This window comes from Pipistrellus kuhlii, unplaced genomic scaffold (genome assembly GCF_014108245.1).
Source record: "Pipistrellus kuhlii isolate mPipKuh1 unplaced genomic scaffold, mPipKuh1.p scaffold_m20_p_16, whole genome shotgun sequence".
Lineage (NCBI taxonomy): Eukaryota > Metazoa > Chordata > Mammalia > Chiroptera > Vespertilionidae > Pipistrellus > Pipistrellus kuhlii.
The window spans coordinates 20,901,290-20,914,068 of NW_023425471.1; the positions used below are offsets into that span (position 1 = coordinate 20,901,290).

Below are 12,779 nucleotides of genomic sequence, written 5' to 3' on the forward strand. Positions count from 1 at the left end.
CCAAAGGTCTTTTACAATTTCATAATGTTGCCAAGATTATCAATTGGGTCTATAGCATGCTAGGGAAATAAAATCTTAAAATAAAATTTTTTTAAAAATAAAAATATACTAGGTTAAGCTATATTGGGCAATATTAGAGGAGAGAACAATTTTCTCCCACTCAAACAATAAAGGTAATGTTAAATGTTTTGTAAACTATCTTATCCTGAAATTATACTTTTTAAAATAATTTCCTGTTCCATTCAATGTTCTGAAATAATTGACATTATTACATTTCCTACTTTAACATCTCTCTGCTATGAGCAACAATTTATTACATGCTTTATGTAAAATTTGTTTTATTATTACAAACTAGCTATGAAACTAATACAACTTGAGATAAATCTCAAATGCCAAAGGAAGCTGTCCCGTGTTCTCACATAGATAACATTTATAAATCGTCAATATAGCAACTATGTACTACGAAGCCGATAAGAATGTGCTGAGCAGTATGAGGTTTTATTTCGTCAGAGCTGGTTTAACTCACAAAGTAAAAAAAAGAGTTCTATGCAATTCATCACACTTTTTTGCAAATAATCACAACTATTTGAACATCCAAGATACGAAGGATATTTTCAAAAAATTAATACTTTTAGTAAACATCTCTTAGAACTGAAACAGAATTCTTAATGACATCAGAATGATACAGGAGAAGCAAAATCATAACCCTAAAATATATCCCCTATAAATTATGAAAATGTGTTATTCCTGTTTTCTTCATAGTTTTAGAAGGGGGGGTGTTTCTTGGAGATTCTGATTGACTGTATATAAATCAGAGATTATTATAGCCCTATTATTGAAACACTGAATGAGAGTTTTAGAGGCTAAGATAACCTAGGCTAGGACTTTCGATTATGCCAATGAAAACTCCTACCTGGCAGTAGGCTCTCCTGTACTTTCATCAGCCATCATCTCCAGATCTTGTGAATGTTTCTCACAGGCTCTTTTGAACAAATTCTCCTCTGGAACTGCTTTAGGAGTATCTTCATTTGCTCGAAGATGTTCTATCAGGTTCTGCGGGTGCCAAGTCTGAAGCACTCTTTGATGGGCAGGGGCCAGTCCTGGCACTGGTGGCAATATGTTGTGGTGGACGGGACTATTGCTTTTCTTCAGTCCGTTTCTGTCCCGAGAGTGGTTCTTCAACCTGCCCTGAACCTGGGTCCCTCTATGCTCATATCCTTCCTGCTGAAGGCAGTTTCCAGGGTTGGAAGAACCTTGAGAAGGATGACTAAACCACCTCCAGCGTAGCCGTAGGATCTGTTTCACATCAAACTCTTTCTTGCCAGACATTGACATTGTTGCAGGAGGAAAGACAAAAGCCTTCTCTCACAGAAAGGAAACGGAGCCTTTGTTATCTCTGGTTTCTCTGCCTCTTCTGTTGAACTAACAAAAGCACAAGTGCCTAGAGCAGCCTTTTCTTGTTCCCCCCTCCCCCGCTGCCTGCTGCCTGTGCTATACAGAGAATACTTCTAGCTTTCTAGCTGCGAAGCTGCAGCTAACAGTGTAGGTGGGAACCCATACTGACAGGATGATGAGGTCAGACCTTAAACAAGTAAATCAGCTTAGCACAGGAAAGCAGCTACCACAACACACTCCAGCTGCTAATGTGCATGCTCACTCACAGTCTTCGCTCCTGGACTTGCAAATATTGAACCCAGCTTCTTCCTTTCCGAGTTGCAGTAGCTGAGGCTTAAAACCAAGCATGTGAGCAAAAGCAAAGTGTTTAAACTCACTTCCTTCTAGATTCCCTTCACTCACCCCACCCCCTGCCAGATTCTTTTCCCAGTAGCTCACTTCTAAAACTGTGCCACTTTGTCCTGGGAGAATTTGTAACAGTGAATTCATTATGATCTATTTTGGGGATCTTACAGAAATTTTGAAGGTGGTTTATTAAGGGAAAGCATCTTGCCACCAGTCCCCTAATTCAGGTTTGCCATTATTTTTATAATACATCTGAAAATGTGAATGTCTTTACATAAATATTTGTTTGAAAACCCGTTTTAAAAATATACAAAAGTGTTTTTCTAATCTCCTTAGCTTAGAAGAAATGTCTTCTCTCAGTGACCAAAGCCTGCAAATAAATAGTCCATTCTGATCCCATGCCTGTATAAGCATCTCTCTATCATGGTTTTCATTTTCATATAAGTGGTGTTAAAGTCTATTTTTTGAAAGTTCTTTTGAGAGGATGCAAACCATGTTTTGAATTAACTCCAATTGACACATAACTCAGTAATAGCTGTACACAAAGTACTTTGAGATCTGAATCAGAATTCCTAGTAGCACAGAGGTAGATGTTTTACCACATAAAATGCATATACCAATCCCATCTTGGAATTTAATTTGAATTGTATCCAGATTTCATGTCTTGCATGCAGGTGATAAGGGGGCAATTACATCAGTGTATCCTTAGAAAGAATATTGAAACTATAAGGTTTAATTCTGGCTTTAGGGTTAATGCAATGTATAATCTTGGCCAAGTCACTTATTTCATTGCATCACAGTTACTTCATGAATAATATAAAGAGCATGAATACATTTCTAAAGTTTTAACTCACAACGGATTTTTAAAAGTTGGAAACAGAATGAAATGAGTATCTTTTTTTCTGTTTTGGTGGGTATTTTACCTGCAGATTTCTATAAATGCAATTAAACCTTTCTCTTATATCCCCACTTGTTTTTGTAGGTGTAATGGAAAATTAATATATCAACCAACATGACTGGGCTACGGGGTGCTCAGATATTTGGTGAAACATTGTTTTGGTTGTTTCTGTGTGAGTGTTTTGTGGATGTGTTTAAGATTTTAATAAATAGACTGAGTAAAGTAGTTAGTCCTTCCTACTGTGGGTGGGCTTTAGCCAAGCAACTGAAGGCCTGAATAAACAGAAGGCTGACCCTTCTCTAAATAAGAAGGAATTCTTCCAGCCTGCCTACCTTCCATCTGAGACATCATCTCTTTTTGTCCTGACTTCAGACTCAAATTGAAATATTGGTTCTTCCTGGGTTTCAAGCCTCCTGGCTTTGGGAGTTGAATTATACCATCAACTCTTCTGGGTCTTCAACTTGCTGATGACAGATCTAAAGACTTGTCTGCCTCCATAATTATGTGATCCAATTCATTATAATAAAACAATCTCTCTCTTTCCTCTCTCTCTGTACTACACACACATCCTATTGTTTCTATTTCTCTGGAGGACCTTCACTGATACAGTAGGTTTTTTTCTAGTACTAAAAATTAATAAACATTGATAAATATATAGTTGATTTTTATACCACTTGCAAACAATTTATTGCTACCTCCAACTTACCAACCTATTACCAACATGTTTCTTCTTTAAAAAAAATATTTTTATTGATTTTAGAGAGGAAGGGAGAGGGATAGAGAAAAAGAAACATCAATGATGAGAATCATTGATAAACTGCCTCTTGCATGCCCCCTTCTGGGGATCAAGCCCACAATCCAGGCATGTGCCCTTGGCCAGAATTGAACCTGGGACCGACCCTTCAGTCATCAGGCCAACCCTCTATCCACTGAGCCAAACCAGCTAGGGCACCAATATGTTTCTTAAGCCTCAGTGTTAGCATCTATTACCATCACTTCTTGGTGAGTGTGATTTCCCTTCCTGGCATTTAGCATGTAAATAATTGGAAAGAATCTCAAATAGTTCTTCCGATGAGCCCCAGGCATATCAATAAGTCTTGGTAACAAAATATCAATTGCCTGTCTATTATCTGGGGAGGGAACATTCCAAGTAAACTCCCTGAAGATAAAATCTGTATTTTAGACCTTTGTGTTCCGCACTGTGCCCAAAACACAATGTTGGGCATTGAGTAAGCAAACTGTAGAAAACAGTCAGAATAAATACAATGTTATAATAGATTTGAAAATAATGTGTCCTAGGCACAAGTACAATAACTAAATTGGCCATCTAAGCAGTTCAAAATAATATCTTCTGGGCCCACAAAGGGTCTGCATTATTTTTCTATTACATTTCCTTGAGATTATTATGATTAAGATGAAATTGCATATTTCCCTGTGTACCTTTGACAGTAAGATGAATGGTAACTGACACTTGTCAAAATCTAAACATCGATAGAACAATACTCTATATGATTTTATCTAGAATGTGCTTTTTAAGGGTATTCAGACTATGGCCCAGCCAGCGTGGCTCAGTGGTTGAGCATTGAGCTATGAACCAGAAGATCAGGGTTGTGGGCTCAGTCCCCAGTAGGGGGCATGCAAGAGGCAGCCAAGCAATGATTCTCTCATCATTGATGTTTCTACCTCTATTTCCCTCTCCCTTTCTCTTTGAAACCAATAAAAATATTTTAAAAATACAAAACAAAAACATATGCAGATTATGGACATTTTTCTGGATCTTGGACACAGAATTATAGAATGGCTAAAAAAGCATATAGATCTAGAAAATTATTGAAGAGAAATAATATTTTATGAAGCGTGCGGATTTCTCTTAAATTTCTGTCTATAAAAGAAAGATTCAAACAAAAATAAAGACAATGTGAGCATAGAACAATATCTTATTTATCTTTTCTTTTCCTTTGCCTTATTATCTACTTGAAATCAAATAACTAATATATGTAGAATTAATGAATAACAAATTCTCAAGGAATTTATTGTCATATAGATTTACTGTCTCAATATGTGTTAATTTTTTTTTACATTTTTAAAATTATAATGGACATTAAATTATATTAGTTTCAGGTGTACAACATAATGATTTGACATTTGTATAACTTACTATAATATAACCACAATAAGTCTAGTAACCAACCATATGTCACCATACAGAGTTATTATGATATTACTGACTTTTTTCCTATGCTGTACATTACATCCTTATAATTTATTTTATAACTGAAAGTGTGTACCTCTTATTCCCCTTTACCATTTTCACCCATGCTCCCACTACCCTATTATTCCATAGCCATTAGTTTGTTCTCTGTATCTATGTGTCTGTTTCTATTTTTAAAATGAAACTGCAAAGTTGTTATGGGCTAAAATGCCCCTCTAGATAATTAATGATTATACAATTGGGAAACAAACCTATAAACCAGTATAAAAATCCTGGCAACTTAGCATCCATGTGCTCTCTTGATGTATTCTGAGTAAAATGTTGACCAGAAAATTAAATTAGTCACTACTAGGCCACCTCAAAATTTAACATTATTCAAATGTATGTAGGGATATTTTTCCCTATAAATTATCTGATTACATGACTTAAAGACATCTATGTATTAGAAGCTGCACATCAATAACTTATAGTCCGGAGATGGAACTAGTCACTTGGCACAAGCCACACTGGGCAGCACTAAAGTTATTTTTCTTTAAAAAAGCAGTACAGGCATACCTCAGAGATATTGTGGATTTTGTTCTTCTCAATAACTTGCTGCAGCTTCTATATCAGCACTTGGGGCCTCACGTTGCACTTTTATTCTTTTCTGAAGATGACTTCTTTCCTAAAACCTCAAAAATCAACCTCTGCTAGCTTTAAGCTTTTCTTTTGCAGCTTCCTTCCCCTTCTGAGCCTTCAAAGAATTGAAGAGATTTAGGGATCTGGCTCTGGATTGGACATTGGTTTATGGTAATATTGTGGCGAATTTGATGTTTTATCCAAGTCACTAAAACTTTTTTCCACATCAGCAATGTCTGTTTCATTTTCTTATCATTTGTGTGTTCACTGGAGTAGCACTTTTCATGTCCTTCAAGGACTTTCTTTTGCAGGCACAAAGTGGCTAAATGACACAAGAAGCCTAGCTTTAGGCCTATCTCAGCTTTTGACATGCCTTCCGCACTAAATCAATTATAGCTTTTGATTTAAATTCAGAGACGTGCAACCTTTCCTTTCAACTGAATATTTAGAAGTCATTATAGGGTCTCATTTTAATATTGTTTTATCTCAGGGAATAGTGAAGTCCAAGGAGAGTGAGAGAGATGGGAATATGGGCCCTCAGTGGAGCAGTCAGAAAACACATAATATATATTGATTAAATATGCTGTCATATGAGCATCGTTGTTGGCAACCAGAAATAGTTACATAATAACATCAGAGATCACTGATCACAGATCACCATGACAAGTATAATAATAATGAAAATGTTTGAAAATTGTGAGAATTTCCAAAAATGTGACATAGATTCACAAAGTGCGAAAAAGCTGCTGGAAAAGTGCCACAGATAGACTTGCTCAGGGCAGAGTTTCCACAAACCTTCAATTTGTGAAATCCACAATATCTGTAAAGCACAATAAAGCAAAGCAAAATAAAATGAGGTATGGCTGTATCTTATTTAGAGATTTTTGGCTACTAAACAGATGACTTTAAACCAACCCTTGTCTTTAGTAACTACACCCCAAATCACTACCAAATGAAGGAGGTTAAAAAAACATTGATTTATAGCCTCAGTAAGTTTCTTTCTTTCTTCTTCTTTCTTTCTTTCTTTCTTTCTTTCTTTCTTTCTTTCTTTCTTTCTTTCTTTCTTTCTTTCTTTCTTTCTTTCTTCTTCTTTCTTTCTTTCTTCTTTCCTTCCTTCCTTCCTTCCTTCCTTCTTCCTTCCTTCCTTCCTTCCTTCCTTCCTTCCTTCCTTCCTTCCTTCCTTTCTTTCTCTCTCTCTCTCTCTCTCTCTCTCTCTCTCTCTCTCTCTCTCTCTTTCTTTCTTTCTTTCTTTCTTTCTTTCTTTCTTTCTTTCTTCCTCTCAATCCCTCTACCCACCCAACAGCACTGCCCACTCCCATCTCCCCCACTCCCTGCCAGAGGTATCTACCAGCTCTCTATCTATGAGTCTGTCCCTATTTTGCTTGGTAAGTTTTCTGACTCCTGCCAAAGAAGATAAAATAATTGAATGACAGTGTTATAACCAAACCCCTTCCATTTGTATCCATTTGTTTAAGTGAACAGATTTTTTCATTGCTCACATATGCAAAAACAAGTGGACAAGAATAAATGATGCTGACTCCTATCTCATTCTAGCGAAAAGTAATATTCATTGTAGATACATGAACTTAATATAAAAACAGTCCATATGACTCTACTAATAACAATTCTCAATAACATGTTAATATTTGTTTAACATATTTTACAAATAAAAATGTGACTGTCATTTTGTTTAATTACTATACTAATAATTATAATGACCCCTCATTGAAAAAAATCACAAAAATATTTAAAACACAAAATTAAATTTAGGTATTTTTACAGAAATTATTACCAAACAATATAATATTTTAAGCAAAAATATATTTAATAAGGAAACTGAAATGAAAATGTAGTTTATTTTTTCAATAAATGGAAAAAAGTTCATTCTATTAAGTAAAAATACTTATTACATTAAATATTTTTAATTGAATTCATTGGGGTGACATTAGTTAATAAAAGTATATAGGTTTCCAGGTGGACAATTATATAACACATCATCATCTGTATATTATTGAATATATTGTGAGTTCACCAGCCCAAGTCAAGTCTCCTTTCATCATCATTTATCCACCTTTAACCTTCTTCTAAACTCTTTCTCTCCTGTAATCATCATGCTATTGTCTGTGTCTATGAGTTGTTTTTGTTTTGTTTTGTTTTTAATATATTGTTATTGATTTCAGAGAGGACAGAAGAGGGAGAGAGATACAAACGTACATGATGAGAGAGAATCATTGATTGGCTGCCTCCTGCACACCCCACACTGGGGATTGAGCCCATAACTTGGGCACATGCCCTGAATGGAAATTGAATCATGACCTTCTGGCTCATAGGTTAACGCTCAACCACTGAGCCACAAAATGGCCAGCAGGGGAGGGCAGTTGTGGACAATCAGGTCAGCAGGAAAGGGCAGTTGGGGGTGACCAGTCCTGCAGGAGAAGCCTGTTAGGGGCAACTGGGCTGGCAAGGGAGGGCAGTTAGGGGTGACTGCCCAGCAGTGAAGGCCAGTTGAGGGAGATTGGGCTTGCAAGAGAAGGCAGTTAGGAGGGACAAGGCCTGCAGGGGAGGGAGTTGGGGGGACCAGACTGGCAAGGGAGGGCAGTTACAGGTGACCAGACCAGCAGGGGAGGGCAGTTAGGGGCAATTGGGCCAGCAGGGGAGCAATTAGGCATCGATCAGGCTGGCAGGGGAGTGGTTATGGGGTGATCAGGCTGGCAGGCAGAAGCTGTTAGTAGCAATCAGGCACGCAGGCAGGCAAATGGTTAGAAGCCAGCAGTCCTGGATTGTGAGACGTATGTCTGACTGCACGTCTAGGCATGACTGGGCCTAAACAGGCAGTCAGACATCCCTCAAAAGGTCCCATATTGGAGAGGGTACAGGCTTGGCTGAGGGAAATCCCTCCTCATGCACGAATTTTGTGCACCAGGCCTCTAATAAAGAAATAAAAATGTCACCAACTTCATAGAGTTATTTTTCATTGGAATATTTAGTACATTTACTCTAAAGTAATTATTTAAATTATTATTTTTTAAAAATAAATCTTTATTGTTCAGATTATTGCATATGTTCCTCTTCCCCCCCCCCCCATAGCTCCCCTCCACCTGTTTCCCCATCCCACTCCATGCCCTTACCCCCAGCCATTGTCTTCATCCATAGGTATACGATTTTTGTCCAATCTCTTCCTGCACCCCTCACATCCCTTTCCCCCCGAGAATTGTCAGTCCACTCCCTTTTTATGCCCCTGATTCTATTGTATTCATCAGTTTGTTCTGTTCATCTAATTTTTTATTCTCTTGAGTTTTAGATTCACTTGGTAGGTATGTAATTGTTGTCATTTTGTTGTTCATAATTTTTGTCTTTACCTTTTTCTTCTTCTTCCTCTTCTTAAAGAATACCCTTCAGCATTTCATGTAATCCTGGTTTGGTGGTGCTGAACTCTTTTAGCTTTTTCTTGTCTGTGAAGCTCTTTATCTGACCTTCAATTTTAATAATAGCTCTGCTGGGTAGAGTAATCTTGGTTGTAGGTTCATGCTGTTCATCTCTTTGAATATTTCTTGGCACTCCCTTCTGGCCTGTATGATTTCTGTTGAGAAATCAGCTGACAGTTGTATGGGTATTCCCTTGTAGGTAGCTAACTGTTTTTCTCTTGCTGCTTTCAAGATTCACTCTTTGTCTTTTGCCTTTGGAATTTTAAGTATGATGTGTCTTGGTGTGGTTCTCACAGCTGCTACTCTTTGGATGGGGTCAAGCTTTTCACAAGATTGCTGCTCCTTGGACAGGGGTGGACTCCTCATGTAGCTGCTGCTCCTGAGAAGGGGGTAGACTGCTTGCAGTCCTTCTCTTCCTCATAAGGGGATGGGCCTGTTGCTGGGCTGCTGCTCCTCAGATGGGGTCAGGTTGCTCATAGGGCTGCTGATTTTCAAATGGGGGTGGGCTTCTGTCATGGCTGCTGCTCCTCCAACAGAGGCAGGCCGTGTGAGGCTCCTTCTCTTTGGACTGGGGCATGATGCTCACGGATCTGCTGCTCCTCAGATAGGGGCAGGGTGATCACATAGCTGCTGCTCAGGTCACTGCTTTGCCCTGGGGTAAAACTCTGTGCTGGCTAGAGGGAAGTGTGCTTCAGAACTCATAGGAGCCCTTGCCAGAGGTGGCTAGAGTTTTGGTGATCATGGGACCATAACCAAGGTAGCAGGTCCCTAGTGGTGGTGGTTGTAGAGAACCAGGTGTTATCTGAGGGCACCCTGGGTGGAGGTAAGGCTGGGCTTCTAGTTACAGCTGCTCTCCCCTTCAAAAAGATGCAGCCTCTGTGGAAGAGCTGGATTCCCTGGTATTGTTTGCAATGGTAGCAGAGGCTGCCTGGTTAGGTGATGTTTTTTCTGCATTGATTGATATGATTATGTGATTTATGTCTTTCAATTTGTTTATGTAGTGTATCACATTTATTGACTTATAGATATTGTACCATCCTTGCATCCCCAGAATAAATCTCACTTAGTCATTGTGTATGATCTTTCTAATGTAATGCTGGATCCTATTTGTTATAATTTTGTTGAGGATTTTAGCATGTCAATAGGGATATTAGCTTGTAGTTCTCTTTTTTTTTTTTGAGTCTTTGTATGGTTTTGGAATTAGGGTAATGCTGGGTTCATAGAAAGAGCTTGGAAGTATGCCTATTTCTTGACTTTTCTGAAATTGTCTGAGGAGGATATGTGTTAGTTCTTCTGTGAATGTTTGGTAAAACTCCCTGGGAAGCCATCCCACCAGGGATTTAGTTTGTTGGAAGATTTTTAATTCTGCTTTCATTTCATTGGTAGTTATTGACCTATTCGGGTTTTTTTTATTCTTCCTGATTGAATTTTGGAAGCTTGTATTTTTCTAAGACTATGTCAATTTTGTCTCTTATACAACTTAACAAAAGGAAGGTAAACAATCCAATTAGAAAATGGACAAAGAACCTAAATAAACACTTTTCAAAATTGGACATATACAAGGCCAAGAGACATGAAAATATACTTAAAGTCATGCAAATCAAAACAACAATGAGGTATCATTTCATCCCTGTCAGAATGGCTATCATCAACAATTCAGCAAATGACAAATGCGGGAAAGGATGTGGAGAAAAAGGGACCCTCATGCACTGTTGATGGAAATGCAGACTGGTGCAGCCAATGTGGAAGAGAGTTTGGATATTCTTCAAAAAAACTAAAAATGAAACTCCCATTTGACCCAGCAATCCCACTTCTAGGAATATATCCCTAGAAACCAGAAACACCAATCAGAAAAGATACATGCACCCTTATGTTTAAAACAGCATAATTTATGATAGCTAAGATTTGGAAACAGCCTAAGTGCCCATCAGTAGATGAGTGGATTAAAAACCTGTGGTACATCTACACAATGGAATACTACTATGCTGCTATAAAAAGGAAGGAACTTTTACCATTTGCAACATCATGGATGACCTGGAGAGCATTATGCTAAGAGAAATAAGCCAGTTGGAGAAATATAAATATCACATGATCTCACTTATACATGGGATATAATGAACAGCAGATTCAGAGACAAAGAAACACTGAATAGACCGTCCAACCTCAGAGAGAAGGCAGGGAAGTAAAGGGGACTGGGGGAGGTTGCCTAGAGATTGATTGAAGGACTTGCATGCATGCATATTAGCATATCCAATGGACATGGACATCGGGGCGGTGGTGGCTTGTCCTGGGAGCCCAGAGTGGCAGGAGTAGGGGTCAATTGGTGAAAAAGGAGACATATATTATACTTTAAACAATAAAATAAACTGTTACAAAGGTAAGTCTCATGTTAAATGTTCTTACCACAATAAAACATGAAAAAAATAATCACAAACATTTTTATAGATTTTTTAGACAGAAAAGAAAGAAGAGAGAAACATCAATGAGAGAGAGAGAGAAACATCAATTGGTTGCCTCCCATATGCATGCCAATGGGGGGAACAAACTCAGAACCTAGGCATATGCCTTGACTGGGAACTGAACTGGTGACCTTTCTGTGCATGGAATGACACTAAACCAACTGAGCCACACAGGCCAGGGCCAGAGGGTATTTTTTTTTAATGTTTGTCTAGAGTCACTGTTATTATCTACAGGATAGTTGCTCCAAGAAGACATATTCTACTAATATTAGAAAAGGAACTACTCCATAGATTATAAGATAAAATTTTTAGATAATGTTTAGAAAAGAACCTTGCACAGAATTAGGTATCAATAAATACACATATTAATATTTTTAAAATATATTTTATTGATTTTTTACAGAGAGGAATGGAGAAGGATAGAAAGTTAGAAACATAGATGAGAGAGGAACATTGATCAGCTGCTTCCTGAACACCCCACACTGGGGATGTGCCTACAACCGAGGTATACGTCCTTGACCAGAATCAAACTCAGGACCCTTGAGTTCGCAGGCCGACACTCTATCTATTAAGCCAAACCGGTTTCGGCAATGTTTTTAAATTTAAAATCAATCTTGGTCCTGCCCTAATCCTCTAATAATTATTCTGTCTGACTAGTTATTAAATCCAGGCCATTCATCTAACATGTGAGGTGATAGTCAAGTAACAAAGAACTAAACTATATACTTGGTCCAAAATGTTTCTTATTAAATGAACATTTATAAATAGTTTCTTTTTTAAGTTTCTTTATTTTTTATTATTGTTGACATTATTGTAGATTAGTAACATTGAGAATTCTCTTCAAATTTCTATTGATCATCTGTATGCCCTCTTTGGAGAAGTGTATATTTGGTCTTTTGCCCATATTTTAATTGGATTATTTGTCTTCCTTTAAAAAACATAATTTTATTGATTTCAGAGAGGAAGGGAGAGGTAGAGAGAGATAGAAACATCAATTATGAGAGATAACCATTGATCAGCTACCTCCTGAAAGCCCCCACTGGGGATGGATCCTGCAATCCGGGCATGTGCCCTGACGGAGAATGGAACCATGACTTCCTGGTTCATGGGTCGATGTTCAATCTCTGAACCAGGCCAGCCAGATTTGTCTTCCTTTTTAAAAAAAGTTGTATGAGTTCTTTATATTTTTTGTAAATTAGCCCCTTATCAGATGTATCATTGTTAAATATGTTTTCCTGTTCAGTGGATTCCCTTTTTCATTTTGGCAATGGTTTATTTTGCTCTGTAGAAGCTTTTTCATTTGATATAAGTTTATCATACTTATGCCAATGTAGTACAACAATTCAGCAATATATTTATTTCAGTTTAATAGTTTGATACTTTGTAAAAGAGATGTTTACTGCCATGCTTAATTAATTGCATGTATT

The 12,779-nt window shown here is 37.6% G+C and overlaps 1 protein-coding gene across 1 annotated transcript in view; it reads right to left on the minus strand.

The window, feature by feature from the left end:
- KLHL4 (kelch like family member 4) overlaps nucleotides 1-1,725 on the minus strand; it is a 79,679-nt gene extending 77,954 nt beyond the window's left edge. Inside the window, exon 1 of the mRNA XM_036439946.2 lies at nucleotides 914-1,725. Within this exon, the coding sequence (XP_036295839.1) occupies nucleotides 914-1,335 (422 nt within the window). The 5' untranslated portion in view covers nucleotides 1,336-1,725. The remainder of the gene's footprint in view (nucleotides 1-913) is intronic.
- Nucleotides 1,726-12,779: the final 11,054 nt, after the last annotated feature.